The sequence below is a fragment of the Sciurus carolinensis genome, chromosome 10 (assembly GCF_902686445.1).
Source record: "Sciurus carolinensis chromosome 10, mSciCar1.2, whole genome shotgun sequence".
NCBI classification, from domain to species: domain Eukaryota; kingdom Metazoa; phylum Chordata; class Mammalia; order Rodentia; family Sciuridae; genus Sciurus; species Sciurus carolinensis.
Genome location: NC_062222.1, coordinates 134,700,438 through 134,724,100, shown reverse-complemented (window position 1 = coordinate 134,724,100; position 23,663 = coordinate 134,700,438). Strand labels below are relative to the sequence as shown.

The 23,663-nt window shown below is 52.6% G+C and overlaps 1 protein-coding gene across 2 annotated transcripts in view; it reads right to left on the bottom strand.

Annotated features, from left to right (window-relative positions):
* Window positions 1-1,359: 1,359 nt before the first annotated feature.
* Window positions 1,360-23,663, bottom strand: part of Slc2a9 (solute carrier family 2 member 9) — a 163,199-nt gene continuing 140,895 nt past the window's right edge. For both annotated transcript variants that reach the window (XM_047567065.1, XM_047567064.1), the window contains 2 exons: window positions 20,573-20,700; window positions 1,360-3,434 (listed from right to left, as the gene is read on the bottom strand). In XM_047567065.1, coding sequence (XP_047423021.1) covers window positions 3,183-3,434; window positions 20,573-20,700 — 380 coding nt within the window. In that variant the 3' untranslated portion in view covers window positions 1,360-3,182. The remainder of the gene's footprint in view (window positions 3,435-20,572; window positions 20,701-23,663) is intronic.

The following is a 23,663-nucleotide window of genomic DNA, read 5'->3' as shown; positions in this document are numbered from 1 at the left end:
TTATGTTTAGACTGAAAGTTTCATCCACATTCTGTGTACTGTGGTTCCAACTTCAGTTTAATTTTGAAAGTATTTGTAGTGTTATTTGGGTCTACTCTGCATGTGTACCACCTGGGGGGTCCAGAACTGTGAAACTGTCTATGTTGTATATTGACTCTCAAAGCTTTTGATATACTGCTTCCAGTTATTTTATGCTTGTGGACTTTAGGGATGAGCCCAGGATTTTGTACATAGATTGAGGTTCTCCATTTATCCTCTCCTCACCATGATTTTCCCTACATTTTCCATTTTCCAGTTGTCTCTTCTGATTTTTTTGGCTGTACAAGTCAAAGTTTGGTTCTCCTCATTGTGTTGGGGTGAAGCATCAATAGGAAAAAAAGGGAGAAAAATAACTGGCATTCTCCACACTGATCCACAGAGGTCCATTTTTCCACTTCCTCTTACAGAGAGGAGGATTTTTCTTTAGGTGCATATGTGGTCACCCCTGCTACCACCACACTAGCAATTTAGCCTCATGGTCCATATTTTTCTTCCGTACATTCACCTCTTGGCTTACTCTGGACATGGACAGAGGAAGGCTTCTCTTGGAGCATCTTCTGTCCCTGCCCATTGTGCAGTTCTGGGAAGTGGCCTGTCCTGGAGGGCAAACCAGGGAACATGGGAGGGGAAATGCAGTAAGCTCAGGCCACGACACCTGTTGTTTGGTTTGATCTCCCTCCTCCTGTAGCTTGCTACAGTTTATTTCAGAGTCATCCTGTTTGCATTAGGATTCTGTCCAGTGTTTTTATTACAACAAGTGAGAGAAATGGGCAGGGTGTGCTTACTCCAGCTTAGCCAGAACCAGTAGCAGCCAACCTGAAAGGAGGAAACGCCAGCCTGCATGGTTTGGATATAGGGAATAGGTAAAACAGAAAGACAAGGACCTAATCCTTAACACTTGGGCAGGAAATAGGAAAGGGGGCCCATCAATTTGACTAGAGATTCTTTTGGGGTCTGTGCATGAACACAGGGTGCTGTAAATGTTTGGTGCCTTTCAGCAAAGCACCAGAGCCGGTGGAGTGAAGCTCACAGAAATGTCTATTTCTCTGACTCATCTCTTCACATTATCTTTCAGTGTCTAAAAACAACTTTATATAAGAAAGATTCACAGCAGTGGATACTAGATCATGAGCAAGGCTTATTGAGATGTGCCTTTGATTTAATATCAAATGGAAAGACTGGAAGATAAGAGAAAGGTGATTGCAGTTGTATCTTACGTATTTTGTGATTGAAATTGGATAAACAATAGATAAGAAATGGACATGCTTGTATGAAAATTAAAGTGGTCGTGTTAGGGAGAATGAAACACATGAGATGATGTGTGTTTCACTGTTTTATTTTAAAAATTCTTACTGTGGCTCTACTAGCTTTTCAAATGTAATAAAATGCAAGAAAAGTTTCTGTCTTCTCACCTTATATTATTTTATTTTGGTCATTTATTTGGGAAGGCTTTTCTGTTTCTCACCTGTCACCCCAACAGTTCTTGCTACATGTTCCTATATCACTGTCCCCTCCCAAGTACCGAGGACACCTTACTAAGTAGCCCTTTGATTTTCCACCTTCTTGGTCAGACACGAGCTTGTGCAGGTGAGGGCAGTGTATTTTCTTGTGTACGCAGCTTCTGTGCCTCGCCCGTGCCTGGTTCGTGGTAGGTAACTAATAACATTCATTGACTATGAACCAAACCTCCAAGTGGAAGAGAGCCAGCTAAAGTCAAGGCTTCCAGTCAGCCCTTTACTCGACCCTGTTTGGTCTCACATGCTTTTTGCACCTGCACTTCTCTTCCTCTCCACATCGACAGACACTGCCCACGTTATCCAGCCACACCAAAGCGGATGGCATGGCGCTTTAAGTCGGCAGTCAGCCAAAGGAGAGGACCAGATGCGAGAATACTCCACGGGAAGGAAGCTCAGGACTCAGGGTTTGGCTAACACTTCCTTTGTCATGAATGGTCAGAGGAGACTGAAGGGCTTGGTGGTCCTGCTGGATCCAGAGCCTTTCCTCTCTGGTCCCAGACAGTCTATACCACCCTAAAACCAAACCTATGGGTCTAATTCAAGAATACTGCCATTTAGCAAACTTGTCATTTGCACTGTGGTTCATTTTGGAGGTGAGCATACGGAGTTAACCAAATCGCAAGGCCGTTGTGACAAGGGTGGGCTGCAGGTTGTTCCAGCCACATGACCCTGGCGTGTTGGAAGGGCACTCAAGCACGTCTACTCCAAATCCCTTTTTCTAAAACTGTCGCCTAGCTTTCCTTAACAGCACGCGAGTCTCCAGCCCCTCTTTGTTGGGCACTGGGAGGGCTGGGGAGCTCACCATCTTCCAAGGCAGCTCGCTACATCTTCAGGTGACTCCTTTTAGATGTGGCCAACATGGCACGGGAGCTGAGGTTCTGGCTCCTGCCCCTGAAGAGGGTGCCATCCGTCAGTCACTGTGTTCTTTCCCATCAGGTGAGGTCCAGGCTCAGAGTCACTCTCAATACTGTGCTTCACCTGAACAGCGTTGAACTGGCAGTCCCTGCCCAAGTTACTAGAAAGTGCTTTCTTATAGCTGCCTCTCTAGGCCTTCTTCACATTGATCTTTATGCCTCTGTAACTATGCCAACTGAAGACAGCCGCAGACCCGGCAGCCTTGCGCCCAGGGCAACACAGCTTGGGAAAGGCAGAAGCTTCAGGCTGGTGGGTTGGGGCTAGGCACTCCTAAGTCTGCGGGCCACAGGCAGAGCCGAAGGTTGGCAACAAGACCAAAGCCAAGGATCACCAAGGCTCCAGGGTCCAGGAAGAGGGCAGGGCCAGGCTACTTGTGGGAGCTGGGACTAGAACCTCAACTGTGACCTCAATTCCAAAGAGTCCTTTGTCAGACCGAATCTTTTTCTTTTGAGATGGGATTTCCATTTTATTTTCCCCATTTTCAAAACTGGGCTAAGTCAGGAAGAAGGCAGGCCACCAAGTTGTGAGAAGAAGGTTGAGTCTACAAAAGCATGAGACACTTTCAAGAGTCTGAGGGATCCAGGTGTGAATAAGTGGAGCCAGCGAGGTTAGCACAGGCTGATTGTTGTAACGTAAGACTTGGACGGCTTCAGACAGTTCCGAGCCCTCCAGGTGTGGAAGGCTGCGGTTTCCTGAATGGTGGGACTTCACCTAGACAACTCTGTTTTTGACACCGTTGTCCAGCGTGGCCGAGGAATCTGGTTCCAGCCCTCCATTCGCCTTCTCAGCCACAGCTGAGTCCCCTTTCTCCTCTGGTGGACTTGCCTTGTTTCTCTTGGCAAATTCCTGGCTGATTTCTGCATGGGTTCTGTTTTTGGTCTCAGGTAGAACAAAATAGAAGTAGAGGGCACCTGCCATACATATTGTGGCAAAGACCAGGAAACAGTAGGCGTCCAGACTTCTCTGTGGAAAGGCAGAGGGAAAAATCAGATAAGCATTCAGAAAGCTAACTGGCTATAAAACCACCTCTGGGACGATGTTCTGTTTTATGACCCCACTCAAACATCAGTACTCCTGGGTAAACGACCGCGCAGCGATGCCAGCTCTGTCAGACAAGGGGCTGTCTGCTTGCTGTGTTCGCAAATGAAGCATGAATAAACTAGCCTCGTGCCCTGGTCAAGATGAGGAAATGTCAGGTTTTATTTACTTTCTGCAAATTAGGCATTTAAAAATGAGTCATCATGAAAGCAAAATGTAATGCTGAATATTATCTTAAATTTATATTTGCTGCTAATCACATTCTCTCTTCTCTTCTGCTATGCACATGAGACATGGGTAAGCCATACATGAAATGTCTCAGATCGTAAGAAAAATATGAATCACAGTTTAGGCCAAGAAAATACAATTTTTTTCCTAACATGCAAAAGATCTAGCACACTGTCAGATATGCTGACAGTTTTGCTCAAATAGGAGAGGCTAGGAATGAGAAATATTGGAGGCAGCCACTGTGTCGTGTCCTAACTACTACTTGGGCCAGAGTTTGAGTTCTGCAGTGACACAGTTGCCCCTGTGGCTCCTGGCCTTGCTTCTCGGATGGACCCAGTAAATGTTTGTGGGATGAAAGACTTTATGGTTCCGGGTGTCAGGGCTGTGACTCTTACATGCAGCATGTACCTGCGGATCTAAAGAAAAGGTGACACTGTCTTAGAAGGATGCTTCGCAGAAAAAATGTCCAGATTTTAGTCCGTTTCATGTAGTTCTTTGATTTGAAAAACACTTTGTTGGAGCACAGCGTAATGCGTAAGAGCTTGACCTCTAGCTTGCTTCCCAGGTCCACCAGAACAAAGGGTCTGACCCTTCTCCTCAGTTCCCATGGCTGCAAAGTGATGATAATAGTGTTGGGTATGGCGGCACACGCCTGCAATCTCTGTGACTTGGGAGGCTGAGGCAGGAGGATTGCAAGTTTGAGGCCAGCCAGTAATTCTCACTCTTCCATTAAAAACCTACCTCGATATCTTAAATCTTTCTGGGTCAAGCCAAAGTTCTTACCATGGCCTCCATGACTGCCAACCCTGAGCCTCCTCCCTCTCTGACCTCACTCTCCTCACTCTCTGCTCCAGCTACCTGGCCCTCATGATTTTCCGTACGTGTCAGGATCTTTGCACATGCTGGCCCTCCTCTTGGAATAATCTTTTAGACAGCTGCTCGTCCTGCTTTCTGGCTTTCCTTTCATCTCACCTTAAAGGTCCGTCCAACTCCCATTTCTAAAGGGCCCCCCAGCTCGGATTCATTGTTCTGGAGGTACTCACCCCTGCACGGCACTGTCATAGGTAATCACCTGTCCACAGCTCTCTCCCCACACGAGGCAAGCTACCTGAGGGCAGGCATCGTTGTTTTTCTTGTACCCCAGGGCCCAAGGGTGGTCGATAACCCAGTCGACTCTTAACGGACATTCACTGAACCCGTGAATGCTCTGAGATTCAGAGAGGCTCCGGGCCACTCGTGAGCCGTGTGAGGCCTCCCTGCCGCCTACAGAGCTCCCACCTCTTCCATTTCCCAAGACTCCTGATGGGCATTGCTCAGGGTATCCCGTTCTGCAGAATTCAGTTAAGAACCTGTGACTGTTGCAGCCATGCCAGGAAGGAAAGGACCCTTGCCCCTCGTGCAGGAGCCTCACGGGCTAGAGGCCCCGGCTCTGATCTGAGAGCACCCCCAGAACTCATGTGTTGGACCTTGAACCCCAATGTGATCATGGCAAGAGGAGGGGGCTGTCAGGCTGAGAGTAATCCAGGAGGGAGGGGATCGGGGTCTCCAGAGGGGACGCGGGGAACTAGGACCTTTTGGCCCTCCCACCTTCCTCCATGTGATGATGTAGCAAAGGAGCACCATCTGGGTAGCAGAGTGTCCCCCTTCAGACACTTAATCTGTTGGTAGCTTGATCTTGGACTTCCAGACTCCAAAACTGTGAGAAACACGTTTCTTTCTTTATAAATAACCCAGACTGTAGCGTTTTGTTATAGCAGCACAGACAGCTAAGACCTGCTCCTGGCCTTAGAGGACACAGGGCCTTTGGCAGACATGTGCTCGCCACCTCTCCTACGTTGCCCACAACATCAGAGCGCAATCCTAAATGCCGGCTCTGCAGCTCCTTAGTAAGAGGCCTGGGTAAGGGGGTGTCGTGAGCTGGCCCAGGGCGAGAGGAAGGAAGGAGGCAAGTGACGTGGGCGTTTACTCCACCCGGCTATGGAGCCGCTCTTTGGCATCACGGCCAGGCCTAGTTAGTTCCTTGTTACAGATGAGGAAACCTCGGTGGAGCGAGGCTGTGCTACTCACCCAGGTGGCCCTACAGGAAGTGGCAGGGCTGGGAGCGCAGCTCACCCACGCTCTCCCCTGAGCCGCATGGCCTCTCGTCAGGGTTGGGCTGGGAGCAGGGTTGAGGCTGGTGAAGGAGCAGCAAAGGCCTGTGACGGCTTGCTGTGCAGGGCCTTGCTGGCCCCCTGGCCGTCCTCCCAACCCGGGGGTGCAGGTGCTGTCCTATAGATGGGGACGCTAAGAGTCAAAGATATGGGTCCAGGATTTTTTTGGGGGGTGGGGTGGGGTGAGAGGGGGTGCTATGCAGGAAAATTAAGATTTGAGTCTGGCAGTCTGACCCGGAGCCTGTGTTTGCCACACTGTGCTCACCGCGGGAAGACAAGCAGAGACCTGGCTACAGCCAAGCAAAGGAACAGAAGACCTTCAGCTCCTGCAATCCTGGGGTGAAACGGAAGGTCAGGGCCAGGGCTGAGCAGGGACGGGAAGGACCAGATGGACAGAAGGAGCAAGATTAGACAGGGGGCTGTCCCCATAGCTTCCTGGCTAGGAGCTGGAAGCTGCCAGTTTTGGTAGATGAAGGACATTTATTGGTGTCTAGCTGCTAGAAATGATTTTGTGCCCACCATCAGGCACCAGCCCGGTGCTGCTGCGAGCAGGACTGTGTACAATCTGAGAAGGGAGGCGCACTTCTAAGCACTCCCGCGTGCCAGCAATATCACAGGCGCTCCACCCCTCCATCCCCGAAGCCACGCTGGAAATAGCCGTTTTCATTTCCTTTTTACAGAAGATGAAATTGCGGGTTACAGGGCGCTGAGACGTGGCCAGGGCCGCGGAGGAATGAGCGCGGAGCTGAGGCTCAGGGTCGGCCTGGCCGGTGGCTCTCGCCCTCTGCAGGTTCTGTCCCGCCTCCCTCCCTGGTGTCCGTGGGGGGAGCAGTGAAGGGCGTGACCCCGACGCCCCTGTGAAGCAGGGCTCTGGCTCCTTCTCTCGCAGGTGACAATATGGAGATGAGACAGGGCAACGTGTCTGAGGTGGTCAGCTGTGAGGGCTGCATCTGGATTCCAACTCGGGTGGGCCACCGGAAGCCACCGTCTTGCTTCTGTACCCGCCTGTCCTGTGCCTGCACATTCAGCAAAGGTGGCCAGGCAGGGACCCGTGCAGAGGACGCATGTGCCACTCCCTTCCCGCCTCCTCCTCTTGGACTCCGAAGGGACTCAGCAGTCTGCATGTGCCCAGTGGCTTCAGAGCGATTCATCTTCTCCTGGGCCACTGTTGGGAGGGAGGGTCTATCCAGTGTCCCCAGCAAGTGGTTTTTAGCACGTCTGGAGAGGGAAGGACCCTGCCTCTCCACCACCAGACCTTGATTCTAGATCTGCCTCCCCAAACAGTCAACCCATCACGGGACCCTGGGGGTCTCCCCCTCTCTTGGGCCGTCTGCTGCCCAAGAGCACGTGGACACAATCGCATTCGAGGATTTCTGTAAATGCACCTTCACAATTTAGAAAGCTTAACCCAGCCAGAAAGCAATTGATCAATTTGGCTACTTAAAAATTAAGGACATCTTTTCAAAAGGCACCAGACAGTGAGTGCCTGAGGCACAAATAGGGAAGAGATTCAGGAAGGGCTAGAGTGTGAACGGAAACCCAAGCAGCAGTTTGCACAGGTGAGTAAGCTTCGAATGGGATTTTACCTGAATAAGCTTCGAATGGAATTTTAGCAGTGTGGTTTAGCTGAGGACGTTCTGGAGGTCGGCGCTGACCCCCGAGGGCCTGGGGACCTCCCAGGAGCTCCCAAGAGAACTGAGGCAGCAGGAAAGTGACAGACATAGGGGAACCTCATCTCGGGTGGCTGCTCAGACCTCCCAGCTGCCTCGTTCCCACTCTCCCTTCCCCACTTACATAAAAACTATTCCTATAGTTCTGTTACCGCGGCAGAAAAAAACATATCTTTTATGTTATTAGAAATGGTCATGAAAATGTTCCGTATTCTCTGATCATAAGAACATTTCTTTTCAAAATAGGGTATAATGTCAAATTATGCTAAAAATAAAAGGCAATTTTGGCAAAGTGCTACATTTAGGTCCTGGGTATAAAAGATCAATCTCAGTTTTTTTTTATTCCCTTTTATCTGAATTGCATGAAAATGTAACAACTTCCAAGAAGAAGGAAAATAGATGAGAAGTAAATCCTGGGAACGTAGCTGTGTGCTCCTACAAATTAGACCCCTGGATTCCTCCGTAGATCGCTGGCGTCGGTGGGCCCAGAGGAGGGGCGTGGGCATTGCCGAGAAACCTAGTCACAGAAAACCAATTTCTTCTGGAGGTAACTAAATAATAACCCAAGGTGATTCTGGGTTAATGTGGCAGCAGAGTGCTGCCACATTTGCACAGGGCAAAGGAGTACTCTGACTGACAACCCTCTGCTCCTGGCGGTCGCACCTGGCAGAGCACCCTGGGGACTCGGAGCTCACCACGACACCTGGTGACCTGCTCCTGTGTTAGTCAGATGTTTTGCTGCTGCGACAAAAGATCTGACAAGAACAATTAGAGGAGGAACGGTTTACTCTGGGGCTCAGGGTTTCAGAGGGGGAGGGAAAGGGAGGGAGAGCGGGAGGGAGGGGGAGGGAAGGGGGAGGGAGGGGGAGGGAAGGGAGAGGGGGATGGAGGGGAGGGAGAGGGGGAAGGGAGAGAGAGGAGTACTTGGCTCCGCAGGGACAGATACACACCCCCGATGACCCACCTTCTCCAGCCACACCTACCTGCCTACAGTCACCAGCCAATCCTTACCAGCTAGGTTAAGGCACTGACTGGGTCACGGCTCTCGTAACCCAGTCACTCTCCCTTTACACCCTCTTGCGTGGTCTCACACTTGAGCTTTGGGGGACGCCTCGCATCTGAACCATAACACCTCTCGCGCGAGTCTCTGGGAGCGTGTCCCAGTGCCTGGCACCTGGTGCTCCGGGTGCCCCTCTTCTCCCTCCTCCGGGGCTCTGCCCGAGGCTGTTGAGGGCGTCTGGGATGGACGCAGCCGAGGGCAGCCCGTGTGACCTCCCTTCAAGTCCTTCCTTCACCGCCTCTGGTCGAGCCTCTCTTGGCATCACGTCCACTCTGGAAGTCTAGCCTGGGATGGGCCAAGTGTCTGTACAGGCCACGTGGCCTTGGTCAGGACCACACGGCCCCGCCCTCCTGGTGTGAGGACAACTGCAGACGCTGGTGCTTGGGTGACTGTGCAAGGCTACCTCCCAAGGGAAGTGTCTTCACCAGAATCCGCAGGGCGCTGAGTTTATCAGCGACCCTCCCTTCTCACCGACCCTGTCCCTGTGGCCTCTTCTCACTGTTGTCCACACCGAAGTCAAAGGGGCTTTCAGAAACATAAGTCACAGCAGCCTTCTGTTCAGCCCCCCATCCATTCCCACTGCTCCTGGGGTGAGACCCCTTCCTCAGCTGGCCCCAAGGCTGGGGGAGGTCTCCCTGCCCTGCCCAGGGCTCCTGGAACCCCGTCTGGGCATCCAGGCTTGCCGGGGCTGCCTCCCCACCGCTGGCTGGGCCGCAGGGCCTCTGCGCTCGCTGTGTCTCCTTCCCTGACGCCTCCCTGTCCAGTCTCCGCCTCATTCCGATTGCTGGGTTCGTCCTCCAGCAGCCTGCCCCGCTCCCAGGACTAGGCCCCTGTGTCGTAATCCCTCCTGGCTTCCCCTCTTGCCTTTCAGGCTGCGCCGTGATCTCCTGGGTGTGCCTGATCCATGACGGCCTCCTGCCAGGCAGAACCCTCACGACGGCGCAGCACCGAGTCTGGGTCTGCTCAGCCCCGTGGCCTGGTGCCCGCACAGGGTGTGGATTACTGTGGGTGCCCCGTGGGTGATTACGGAACCAACGAATCCACCTGCCCTCAAGGTTCCCTCTTGCTAGGGGCTGCATGGTGGTCCTCCCCACAATCCATGTGTTGAGGTCACAACTCCAGTGACTGCATTAGGCGAGAGGGCTTCTGAAGGTCATTGTGGTTAAATGAGGTCCTCATGCTGGGCCTAAACTGACAGGCCGGTGGCCTTAGAAGAAGGGGAAGGAGATCTCTCATGGGAACAGATCACAGGTGAACGCAGAGAAGCGGCTCCCGTGGGCCAGGCTCTGGAGACGTGGTACACCCAGCTAGCCACTCACACACACGGGGCCACGGCTCGCTGAGGGTGGGAGGGAGTCGCTCGGCGACCTCTGGCTTCTGAGCTCCAGCTGCCTTGCTGACCTCGCTGTCACACTGGAGGCTGCCCTGGCCAGGTTCACACTACAATCCAGAACATTCTCCTCAAGACTTCGAGGACAGGGCTCTCTGTTCCTCAGGGAGAGCCTTGCGCAGAGGGGCGAGCTGCCGTCTGGGTCTCATTTCTTCTTAGAATTTCCCGTAGTAAACTTTCAGGGCTTTCTTTTTAGCTCTGGGGGTCTAAAATTCCACAGCCTGTGTCCTGGAGGTAAGCTCTGTGGCTTGTGCTTGGCTCGTCATTCTGCAGGGCTGGGAACTTGTCTGTTCTTTGCTCTGGCCATTCTGGGTGAAGACCCTGGCCAATCCTTTCCCCAGCTGGGCCGCTTCCCCTTCTTGTGCTCTGTCCGGGTGCGTATTGGGCCAGGTGCCCCCCACGGTCATCTGCTCTCCCCCTTTCAGAGCCGTCCTCTTTTCTTTGTTCCCAGTGTACTCAGGCCTTGGGGCGCCCAGCCTGCCTTGACAGAACACCACAGGCGCAGTGGCTTAAACAGAAGACAGTTACTTTCTCCAAATCCTGCAGCTTGGAAGCCCAAGGTCAAGGTGCCGGCAGTTCAGTTCCCTGGTGCGGGCTCTCCTCCTGACTTTGCGGGCAGCTGCCTTCTGTGTCCTCACATGGCAGAGACAGTGAGTGAGCCCTCGTCCTCCTTTTTCTTACGAGGGCACTAATCCCATCAGGGCCCATGCTCAGGACCTCACTGAAGCCCACCTACCCCCGAAGCTCCTCCAGATACTTCAGGGGTGAGGGGCTCGTCACACGAGTGGGGCACGGACGCCATCATCAGTCCACAGCAGGGGAGGAGCCAGGCTGGCACGCTCAGCCCCGCTTCAGGGGCTACTTCTCCGCGAGTCTCAAAGGACAGGATTGCGGCTGAGAGAGGAAGGCCCTGGAGAGGCAGTGACGTTGGGCACCCCGTAGGCCTCCTTGAAAGGCTGACTGAAAGATCTTTCCCATAAAGTAGAAAAGGCTCACGCACGTGCCATTTCAATTCTGTGTCTGACGTGGGGGCAGTGCATGTCACACTGATGCCCATCTGGGATTCACCGCAGTCACAGCCCCAGGTGCAGGGTCCACATGTGAGGGTCTACGTTCCTTGCTCTCCAATGTCCCCCAGCCCTGGACGGTGCCTGGTTCATACTTTTTTTTTTTATTAGTTGTTAATGGACCTTTATTTTATTTACTTATTTATATGCGGTGCTGAGAATTGAACCCAGTGCCTCAGCCAAACTAGGCAAGCCCTCTATCGCCGAGCCACAACCCCTGTTCATACTTAATAAAAGTGTTTTGCATGAAGGATGCATGGATGGGATCAGAGGACTTTTATGGAGACACATGGAGGTACAGAAAGTTAGATTGTCACAATGTGACAAAAGTGCAGTTCCTCTGTTGAGTTTCCCTGCCCCTCACAGGGCTGGACCTTGCTCCTTTGGTGATGCACACGGCACTCTCGTACTGCCATTAGTGATTGGTGGGAAGTCAAATGCTTTACACGCCAGTGGCTCCTCGCTTCATCTTGCAGCGAGCATTGAAAGGTGTGTGTTCTTCTATTTTGTGGGCAGAGTAGACCAGAAATGTTAGGGTGTTCATGGGGCCGGCGAGAAGGGAACAGCGGTCATAATGGTAGCTTACATCTCGGGGGGGTTCCTGAGCCACTGTCGTTTGTATAGTAAAGATCTTGGAGCTGCCCAAGAATCTTTGAAGTAGACACAGCCCTGCAGTTGCCTGCTGGAAGCCACATCAGCAACCCTGTCTACACTCTGCCTCCCACCCCCCTCTCCCTGGCAAGCCTGCTCCCCCTCTACCTGTTTCCATCAGAGGCCTTGCCCTCTTCCCACCTGCCCAGGGCACCTGGAAATCACCCTGGACAGCTTCTTCACTCTCTGCTGTCTTAGCTATTAAAGCCTGATGACTTTGCCCTGTAGCATTTTTTAAAAATATCATTAAAAAATATCAAGGTAGAAGTTGTATACAGCAGCATGCAGCATGCAGGGATCTTAAGGCTACATTTTATTGAGTTTGGAAAAAAAGCACAAAGCTGTGTACCCAACATCTCTATCCAGATATAGAACCTCTCTCCCACTCTAGAAAGTTCTCTGTGCTGTTTTCCAGGCAATTGCTCCCCTGACCCATATACAGAGAAACCTGGTTTTATGTACTTTTCAACGTGTTCACTCCAAGGGTGAGCAGCTTCCCCAAATCCAGCCCCTGCTGGCAGCTAAAGAGGTCCTTAGAAAACGCAAAACAGACCATGCCTTGGAATCCCGCAGCGGCTTCCCAGAGCCCCCTGATAAGCCCTGAGCCTCTCAGGTCCTCGGATCTGGGAGGACTTGGCCTGGGTCTTCCTGTGCTCCCTCTGGAGTTACCATCCATCCTCCAAGTTCTCTGGCAGCTGCTCTGCCTGCTCAGGCTCTGCCAGCGCTCACCCTTCTCCCCACCAGGGGCTTCCTCCCTGCGCAGCTCCCCGGGACCCCCGTCCCCATAAAGGACATGGCTGTTCTTCCCTGAAATATGAGGGCAGGATCGTCCCTCCTGCTCACTGCTCCAGGCCCAGGCAATGCAGGACAGAGTGAGTGTCTTCCTCCCTTCAGACCCAAGACGCACCACCTGCAGCACCCCAAGAGGCAAGGGGGCGGTTTTATTGGCCTTTAGATTCCAAGATGCTAGCATGCCTTGCCCCTACCCCGACTCTTCAGAGGCGATTGAGATACCACCCAATATTTTTTCAAGGTAAAAAGAATCGTTTCCTCCCTTCCACACCTGATTGAACTCAAACAGAATATTCTAACTCCAGTGGAGTCAAGTAAGCAGACATTTACATGCGATCTTCTCCCAACCAGAAAATGTGGGTGCTCATGTTGGACAGATTAGGCTGCCTGTGGGGTTCATAGTGGACGGCACCAGCCACCCGGATGCTGACCACAGCAAGGACTGAGAACAGAGAAAGAGAGGCCTCCATCTCACATTCTAGAACATTTCACTGGAAGGAGGATGTACAGAGAGAGAAGGAGGAGAGGGTGTCATACGGGGGCGACCAAGTGAACAGACAAGCTCAGGGCAGCTGACCCCAGAGCGCCCCGTTAGTAAGGGGGTGGCAAGACGCTTCCAGCACTCATCCGGAATGCGCTTTCCTGTCTTGCTGCTTCTGTCGCCTCTTCCCAAGGACAATAAGGAAGGAAACAACTAAGGAGAGTACTAAGGAGAGTGACGGCAGCCACAGCTGCACGTCCCTGGGCAGACACAGCAGGAGGAGGCCTGGCCGTTTTATAGAAAGTCTGCTGCAATATTGAGGACAATGCTCTTGCCTTATAGACATGGCAACTGCAGCTCAGAGAGCAACCAGCCAGGGAACGTGGGAATGGCCTGCCCAACACCAGCAGCTGAGTGGCCCAGCTGGGACTCAGGGTTGTGCTGTTGGGCCCCAAATCTGTGCAATTAATTCTGTGTCTCCCTCCGTGTCCAGTAAGGTGCCTGACAGATTAGGACAACATGGACAAGGACCAAGCACAGTAACTAACACCAAGCACTTGGGAGGCCCCAGCCGCCGCTGCTGCTTAGGCTGGGCCCCCGGAGGCACGGGCAGGGGCGTGAGTGGCAGGAGCTTCTAGGAGTGATCTAGAAAGTATGGGCGGGGGAAGAACGTGAGGTGGGAATGGGACCCACCAGCTGTCCCGGGATGCCTGGGACCGGGGGTTTTCTGGGATGTGGGGTTTTCCCTGATAGCTCTGGGCAACCTTTCTAGGACCAGTCAGTCACCCTAGAGAGGGAAGGTGCTGGGGTTGAATCACATCCCCTCAAAGGACACATAACGTGCTGAGCCCTGGTACCAGCGAACACGGGTGGCTTGGGAACAGGGTCTTGGAAGATGTAATCGAGTTAAGATGAGGCCATACTTGAGCAGGGGTACTTAGCTCCCATCACTCAAGTCCTTATTAAAGGAGACACAGACTCAGACACACAGGGGTCAGACCGTGTGACAATGGAGGCAGACAACACAGTCAGGCAGCTACAGGTCAGAGACTGTCGAAAGCCACCAGAAGCCAAGTCAGCAGCATGGCACAGTCGTCAGAAGGAACCGACCTTGCAGGCACCTTCATTTTGGGCCTCTGGCCTCCAGACTGAGGGAGTTCCTGTTGCTCTAAGCCCCTGCACTTGTGTTACTTTGTTACAGCAGGACAGACCCAGGAAACTGGCAGCAGGGAGGCAGCCGGCTGTGGCAACTGTTCCTTCCTGGATTCTGGGCGACACGGCACACAGCTCACGTCACACACAGCATCACTGGCTGTAGCCACCCGGGTACTTCTGTCTGCTCCTGCCACAGGCAGAGCAAGCCCTCGGCAGGGGAGGCCAGGGGCTTGCCACGGGCTTCTCAGTGTGTGCAGAGGTGGGAGGGGTGGGCTCAACTTCACGGCCACTGTGGTCCCCTTTCTCCCTTAGTGAGGATCTCCCCACTCCTCAGATGAGGAAACCAAGCCTCTGCTGATGAGTAGCAGGCGAGGCGGGCTGGATTCCCGCCCTCTTCCACAGCAGTATCACTCAGACGCTTCATTTGGGGGAAGAAGCCAGGGTCCTTGCGGGCTCTGTTGGAGTCCTGGGAAACCTTGGCCACCCACACATTTAGGAATAAATAAGAGTAAAGATGTCTGGGCAGGGGGCTGTTATGGATGGAGTTGCTCCCTAAATCCATACCTGGAGCCCTGAGTGGTTAGACTATTAAGAAGGTAGTTAGGCTAAAATGAGGCCATCGGGTGGCCCTCACCAGTATGACCCATGTCATTATAAAGGAGGAGATCAGGACTCACATATGCACAGGGAGAAGATGCCACCCATGTCCAGGGAGAGAGGCCAGGGGAGCCCACCCTACAGACTTGACTGCAGAGCCCCCGCCTCCGAACCGGTGAGGCAGTGTGGCTGCTGCAGAAGCCTCAAGCACCAGGCTCAGGCAGTGCTGGCTCCTGGCACCGTGGCCTTGACTGGCTGAGATGCTCTCGGCCGGGCTGCAGAGTGGAAACCGTCCATACAGTGCCCAGGGCGCGTAGAAGTTGCTCCCAGGCCGGGCCAGGGGCTGCCGGTGGGGGATGGGAAGAACACCTGTAGGCTCCGGGTTTCTCTGCATGTCCATCATTGCCCACAGCAGGCCTGAGCGGGGCCCTCCCCTGACAAGGCCCCTCCAGGAAGGAAACTTCACCACTGCCTGCCCGGGAGGGTGGGTGACTGACATTTCACAAGGTACCAAACGCAGCAGCAGCTGGGTGGTGTCTCCATGGGGACACCAGCAGGGCCACCCCTGCTGACGATGCTTCATCACAGCTGCACCTGAACTCCCAGACCCCACCCCCCAGGCTGCCCCACCTCTTGGGATCCCTGTGTCCAGAGGCATGAGGAAGGTTCATGACACGGTGCAGGCGAGGAGAGAAAACAAAAGGAAAAGTCATCCCAGGTTTTGGAAATACAAGATAATTATGTTTGGAAGGAAGGAAAGAAGGGAGGAAGGGAGGAGGGGAGGGAGGAAGGGAGGGAGGGAGGAAGGGAGGGAGGGAGGAAGGGAGGAAGGGAGGAAGGGAGGAAGGGAGGAAGGACAGCTGTGATTATGGTGGTTTCATTTCTTTGCTTTTAAGTTTCTACAGCAGAGTTAAAGCAATTATAACTAGAATTCCCTAGAACTGTGTGGGAAAAGAGGAAGAACAGGAGGAGGCGGAAGGGAGGGGCTTCCCAGGACTGTTCCCCTTAGACAACCGGCCTTCTGTTCCAGCCTCCCCGGGAAGGGCTCAGACACGTTGGGACAGGAGCAGAGTGAGGGAACCCTAAGGACCAGGTCCAGATCCATGAGGGAGTGCAGGCAGCCATCCCAGTGGAGCCTGGCACGCCAAGGTGCTCCAGGGAGCGCTGGTGTCCCCGGCCCGATGGCCCACGGGTGCTCCCACAGTGCTCCGAGGCACAGGGTGGGGACACTGGGACACCTGCCGCCTCCAGCTCACCCCCAGCTGCCAGTGAAGCTTGGGCTGTTCCTGTGTTCCTATCTGTCTGTCCATCATCTATCTATCCATCATCTATCTATCTATCTGTCTATCTCTCTATCTCTATCATCTATCTCTCTGTCTATTATCTATCGAATCTATTATCTATCATCTATCATCTACCTATTATCTATCATCTATCTAATCTATTATCTATCCATCTATCATCTATCTAATCTATTATCTATCCATCATCTACTATCTGTCTATCTCTAATCCATCTATCCATCTATCTAATCCATCTATCATCTATCTAATCTACCTACCTACCTATCTAATCCATCTATCATCTATCTACCTATCTATTATCTATCATCTATCATCTACCTATTATCTATCTACCTACCTATCTATGTATCTATGTATCTATCTATCCATCTGTCATCTATCTATCCATCATCTATCTATCTGTCTATCTCTCTATCTCTATCATCTATCTCTCTGTCTATTATCTATCGAATCTATTATCTATCATCTGTCATCTACCTATTATCTATCTAATATCTATCATCTATCATCTACCTATTATCTATCATCTATCTAATCTATTATCTATCCATCTATCATCTATCTAATCTATTATCTATCCATCATCTACTATCTCTCTATCTCTAATCCATCTATCCATCTATCTAATCCATCTATCATCTATCTACCTATTATCTATCATCTATCATCTACCTATTATCTATCTACCTACCTATCTATGTATCTATGTATCTATCTATCCATCTATCCATCTGTCATCTATTATGTATCTATCTATCTATCTATCATCTACCTAATCTACCTAATCCATCTATCATCTATCTAATTGATCTATTATCTATCATCATCCACCTATTATCTATCCATCTATCATCTATCATCTACCTATATATCTATCTATCCCTCTATCATCTATCTATCATCTATCTATCCATCATCTATCTAATCCATCTATTATCTAAAATCTACCTATTATCTATCTATCATCTATCATCTACCTATATATCTATCATCTGTCTATCTATCTTATGAAAATCCACAATCCTGCTCTACGGGTGTGTTTAAATTCTCACCAATACCACCTGGGCTACAGCTCACTCTGCCTCTGCTCTTCTGGCACAGGGTTCCCATGCAGGATCCAGCAGGCTGTGGCTGAGTACCAGACTCTTGGCTTCTGCTTGCTGAGACTCGTTGCAGAGTGCACCTGCCGTGCTTGACTTATGCCGTCCCCTGGGACGGCCACCCAGGCCACCTCTCAGACCCCGCCACCACAGTGATGGGCTAGTGAATATTCTGAACATTCCATCTTATGGCCCTCTGCAGAAGTTTCTCATGGTATGTAATCAGAGGTGGATTTGGGGGCCAGGGAGCAGATGGATGCTTAATTTGATCAAGTGACTGACTTTCCAGTGCAGAGGAGTTCCCTTTCTTGTGTTCTTGTCAACACTTACTATTCAGATTTCTGCTTTTGATGATCTGGTAGATATCCAGGAGCAGGCCACTGATATGGTCAGCCTTTCTCTGATCGCTACAAGGGCTTGTCTTGCCTCCAGGTACCAGTCGGGCCTCTTCCTGAGAACACCCTTCTTTTTCTCCACATTTTGAGTGGCACCCTGTTTTTCTTGCTCACCTGCAGCAGTTCCTTCATGTTGCAGGTGCTACTCCTGGATCAGGGTGAGCTGTCAGGAATCACTGCCCCGCTCCGTTGCGCGCAGGGCCTTTGCCCGCGCAGTTCGTCACTGGGCAGACATCCTTCATTCTGCTAACACCTCGTTTTTGTCCTTATTATTTGTGTTTTGGGGATCTTGCCCTCCTCTAGCTGCATGGTCCATTGTCTTCCTTTGTACCGCCTCCTCTGTAAGTGTGGAAGCTTTTACTTACACAACACGTCCGACCTCTGACATTTCGTCTTGAACAGGAAGGAGGAGGGGACCTGGATCTTTTTCAGGACTCTGTGCTCCTGGACTTCTGACTTGCCAGCTTGAGACACATCCAGATGCCCCCAACCCTGGAGAAAACCAACCCTCAAGTAGCACTTCTGCCAATTGGGGCAACTTTGAAAGCGCTGAGAAGCACCTGATGGAAAAGGCCAGGCTTTTAGAGGACGGAGACTGGCCATGCTGTGACGTGGCCACACTTAAAATGGCACGTGGTTAATGCTCAGGTCACGGTCACTGTCCCCTCATTGGCCTCTGCCTCAGCAAGTAATGCAGCTGTGCAGGCTGAGCCAGCAGCGTAGTCAGCATTTACGGAACTGAGCCTAAAACTGAAGCCCAGACACGTGGCGTCCAGCAACCTCGAGGACAGCGCAGCACCCTCCTACTCAGAGGAACTGCGGCGGCTCTGCTGCCAGGCCGGAGCCGTGTGCTGTGGGGGTCGGCCACCCAGCTTCAGCGGGCGGCCTCTCTGGGGATGCACACAGACATATTTGAGGAATTCAAGGGACTCAGAATCAGCAGGGGCTCCTGTGAGAGCTGCAGAGGGAGGACTGTGTATGATAATGTTTTGGGACAAACTACCCACTGAGGGAGTTTTAGGAGGGGCGGCCATGGCAGCCCTGGGGCTCCTTCTTCCTTGTCTTGTAGGTAGGATGAGAGACTCAGGATAAGGCCCCACTCTGCCCTCTCCCAGGGTGACCCTGGAGGCTGCCACATGCTTCTGCTCATCCCCTCGTCTGTCATATGGACGGCGGGGGCATCACCTCCTCGCACTGATAGGCCGGGTATGACGGGCACACAGCAAGTGCCCCCTAAGTGCTGGTCACCAGCGGCTCTCAGTGCTGGCAAGAACGAGGCGGCCGTTCTGGAGATATTGTAAGACCTTTTGCTCTGCCCACCCCCCAGGTTGCTCAGATGACAGCGGTCAGCTGTGGAGGGCTCTGGAATCTCCTTCATTAGGGAAGGTGGTGGAGAGCCCGTGTTGAGAGAGGGCTGACTCGAAGTCGATTTTCTCCACAGTGAGAAACGGCGCTTCTGACCCCTGGCTCTGCTGCCTTTGAGAGGACACATCCGTTGTGTCCAAGGGCCGCTGGGCGGAGGCCCAGGGGAGGGCTCCTGTGGCTCCTTCTCCAACGCCGCAGCCCACGGAGGGCGCCACGCCACGTGTGCATGGTGGTGGCTGAAGTGCAGAGAGGCTTCGAAAGCTGCGTGGCGTGTCGACCTTCTGCTGTGGGAGTGCAGACGTGCTCAGGCCAGCAGGAGCGGTGGACGGGGGGGACTGGGCTCCGTGCCCCCCATGGGGCCGGGCTGACCTCGCCTACACCCTGGCCTCAGCTGTCTTGTGTGCAGGCCGGGCGCAGGGGTGATGTGGGCACAGAGCCATGCACAGGGAACTGGAGGGAGGAGCAGCTCCTGGGCTCTGGGGCAGGGTGGCGTGGAGAGCTGGGGTGCTGACCTGCGGTTCACCTGCTGGCAGCAGGGGCTGGGCCGTGCTGGGCCTGGCACTAGCAAATCAACAGGCAGACCGAGCACAGGCTCTGCAAGCGTTGGTGGAAACGGGTCGAAGTGGCCCCTGAGAAGGAACGGCGGGTTCTCTCTGAGGATTCCCGTGGAGTCTCACCTTCTCAGGCCACGGCACCTGGTGTCTTGGGCAGCAGGGAGTCCTGGTGGACAGTGGAGCCGGGGAACTTTGCCCTCTTTAAGCAAATGCCGCGGGCCCTTGCTCTGTGTCAACCCTGCGGAGTCCTCATCTTGTGTCTTTTTCCCAGGTCACGCTCCACGCTCATTTTCTACCTCTGTCATCTTCCTTGCTCTTGCTTTTCCCGCCATCTCAGCCTCTGCCATTCCATACACAGGCCACCTGGGGGCCTTTGCATGTCTGTTTATCTAGCCGGGACTTTGTCCCTCCACACTGCTCTGCTCCCTCATTGTACTCAACATCTCTGCTCCATTGTCACTTCAATGACAATGGAGAGACCTTCCTAGACCAACCCATCTCAAGTGGCACTACAGACTCCCTTGCCTCCTGTTCGGCTCAGGACTTACAACACAGCTTGTTCCCACTCGATCCCCAAGGGCTGAACCAGTGCTTGGCACGCAGCAGGGCTCAGTAGATACAGGTTGCATTAATAAACGAGTGGTGTGTAGATTCTGCACCTGCCTAGGAGGACTTATACCTCATTTCTAATTATACGGGCATTTTCCTGCCAATCACTGACACCCTTGGAACAGTGGCCCATTAGCTGTTTCTGCTGACGGTAACGAAGATGTCAAATGCCTGGCAGGGCTGCAACCTGCGCAGCTGTTATCACGCCCGATCTGTCCACCCAGGGACAAGCGCACTGCAAACATGCCAGGTCAGGGGAGGGCTTGAGACTCAATCTAGGTCCCCTCGCACGCCCTCAGCAGTGGGTAGTCTCTCCTTCCCAGGCCACCGCAGCCTCTAGGGCCAGCTGGAGAGGGACAGGAGGGAGATGGAAATTTCAGGCAAGCAGCTTCTTCCCTGGGATAGAGAGAGATCCACCTCTGCCCTGCCAACCACCGCCACCCCACAGGCTGCAGAATCGAACTCGCTCCATGCCAGAGCCACCTGTAACCGTACCTGAATGAATGGGAAGAGCAGCCCCACAGCAAAGTTGGACAGCCAGTTGACAGTGCCTGCCAGGATGAAGGCCGCCGGCCGCTGCGACTGCTGGAAGAGCTCGCCGGTCAGGATGAACGGGATGCCCCCTGCAGTGTGGGAGGAGGGACTGGAATGAGCCCCCTGCGCAGGCCAGGCCCAGCCTCCTCCCCAGGCAGGCTGCAGGGCCACCCCTCGGCAGGGACTGCCCTCTCCGTGAGCCAGCCTGCCCTGCTGAGTGGCCCCAGGAGCAGGTGCTGCGGTTAGACAGCCCCTGGTACTGAAGCGCCAAGGTATGCAAGCCCTCTCTCTGACCTGGCTCAGCCTAGCGAGAGATCCATCATCCCCTCAGCTCTCTGGATGCCTCTGAATCGAGCTGCGATCCATCAGAAATAGAGAACTACATGTGTAAACTTGATACGTATAATGCAACTGGCTGTTACTGAGTCCAGGTGTCCTTGACTTAACGAAGGGGTTACGTTCCAATAACCCCCCATAAACTGAAGACAGCCTGAGTCAAAAATGTATCTAACACACCCAAACTACCAAGTACGGTGGCTTGGTGTAGCCCACCTCAAATGTGCTCAGAACCCCTGCGTTAGCTCGGTTAGGCATTGGAGGGAATGCCACATTGCATCCTGCTGGCTCAGGAAAAGATCAAAATTCCAAGTACAGTTTCTACTGAGTGCATATCATTTCCCTACATCACAAAGTCAAACCATGGTAAGTTGGGGACTGTCTGTTTATTGTGTTAGGAATGTTTCCAATAAAATCTTCAGAATAACTGAGTCAGGCAGTACTTGACTGCCATATCCCTGGGTGAGAAAATTGAAGCCCAGAGAGGTCACTTGACTTGCTCAAGCCTGCCTCCCTCTAGGGTTTTGCTCCACCACGTTGCCAATGAGCCTGGACTCCAGCAAGTCACAGGTGACTGAGGTCAAGCATTGCCCCTGTTGCCCACTAACCGTGAGCCTCCCTGGGCAGGTGCCATCTCCATCACCTGGCATCTTTGACAGGCAACAGATATACCATCAATATTCACTAAATGCTGACAATTTGAGAACACTGGATATGCAGTTTACCACAGAGAGAGCAAACTCTAAATCTTAGTTATGTGTCAAAAGCAGTCCTGAGCAAGAAGAGCCACACCGGAGGCATCACCTGCCCCCTCACATTATGCCCCGGGGCTAGAGTAGCAAACACAGCATGGTGTTGGCATCAAAATGGAGATGAAGACCAATGGAGTAGAAGAGAAGACTCGGAGACAAAGCCAGACGTAGAGCCTCAGACACTTGACAAAAGTGCCCAAAATAAATGTCGAAGAAAAGACAGCCTTTCTAACAAAGGGTGCTGGGAAAACTGGAAATTTTATGTAGAAGAATGAGAGTAGATCCCTCTCTCTCGCCCTGCACCGAAGTCAAATTGAAGTGGATCAGATCTGGGAATTAGACCAGAAGCTTTGCAACTGCTGGAAGAAATGGGGTCAACACTCCAGTGTGTAGGTGCAGCACCGTCGTCCTCAGCAAGACCCCTGAGGCTCAGGAAGTAAAACCGAGACTCAGTACGTGGGGTGCCATCACATTAAAAACTTCTGCCCAGCAAAGGAAACAGTGAAGAGCGAGAAGACCGAAGAATGGGAGAAATCTCAGCAGCTGCTCCTCCGATTAATATCCAGAATATGCAAAGCACTCAAAAAGTGGACACCAAAAAAACCAAACCAAAACCAAATCCAAAAACACACAACCCAATCAACAGATGGGCTAGAGAACTAAACGGACATTTCTTTAAAGAAGAAACACAAATGGCCAACAAGTACGTGAAAAGAAAATGTTCAACATCTCTGGCAATCACTAAGATTTGATCTCCCTCCAGTCAGAATGGCCATTACCAAGAAAACAAATAATAAATGCTGATGAGGATGTGGGGAAAGGCCCATGTATAGGTTGTTGGTGGGCCTGCAGACTAGTTCAGCCACGCCGGAAAGCGCTGTGGAGATTCCCCAAAAGACTAGGAATAGAACCACCATATGATCCAGCTACCCCATTCCTCGGCATTTATCCAAAAGAACTAAAGTCAGCAAACTAGAGCAAGGCAGCCACTTCAGCGCCTATGATGCACCAGACTAGGTGCCTGTCAATGGACGAATGGACCAAGAAGACATGTGCAGATACGCACCCACGGAGAAGACTGACATCATGACATTTGCTGGTAAAGGATCGGTGGAGAAGGAGCTCGGGAGGTGGGAGGGACTGGAAAGGGAGGAAATGCAGCATGAACTTAATATATCAATGTTATGTGCATATGCAAACACGTCACAGGGAATCTCCCCTTCATGTGTGGAAGGCGCCAATCAAGTCCTGATCAGTGGACCAGCAAGGGGAGGATCCATGGAGTGGGGGGTGCAGTGGGGGAAGGCGGTGGCCAGATTCTACCGTGGGTGATTTTGTCAGGATGAACCCAGCTGCCGTTCGTAGCTATAATGCTCTAATAAAAAAGGGGGAAACGATATCTATCAAAATGGGTGAGAGCAATAGTCACACACTGAAATGCGCCAAGACCAGCCTCCAGGCCTGCAGATGCAGAAATGTCATTGTCAGGAGGTGTCTGGGTCACAATTGCAGCCGCGCTGGCAGAGCAGGGGCCTTGAGCTCTCCTGGGCCTGGGCTCGTGGCTGGTCTGGAGTCCTAATGGGGTGGGCGCTGAGGGTCCACCTCCTTGACGTGGGGGCTGTTTTCAGAAGCACCTGGGAGACCCCGCAGCACTTCCAGGTGGATCCTTGGTATGGCGGCCGACTTGTGACACAGAGGGCATCGGCTGCCTCCATCACCACAGTCTCTGTTGCCTCAGGAGCACGGGGGCTGCAGCAGGCCCGGGTCAGGCGATGGCAGATGACTGACACCGTTTCTCCCCAGCGCCTTCTGCTTGTCTCCCTCTCAAGTCACAGTGAGAAGGAGAAACACCTCTCGGTAAAGTGTCTGTAAATCGAGGAGGGGGCAGCTGGGGCTAGGAGGAGACCTGGCTGGGCTGCTGGGCCTTTCTGGGGAACTGACCTGGGTTCTGCTCTCTCTCCTCT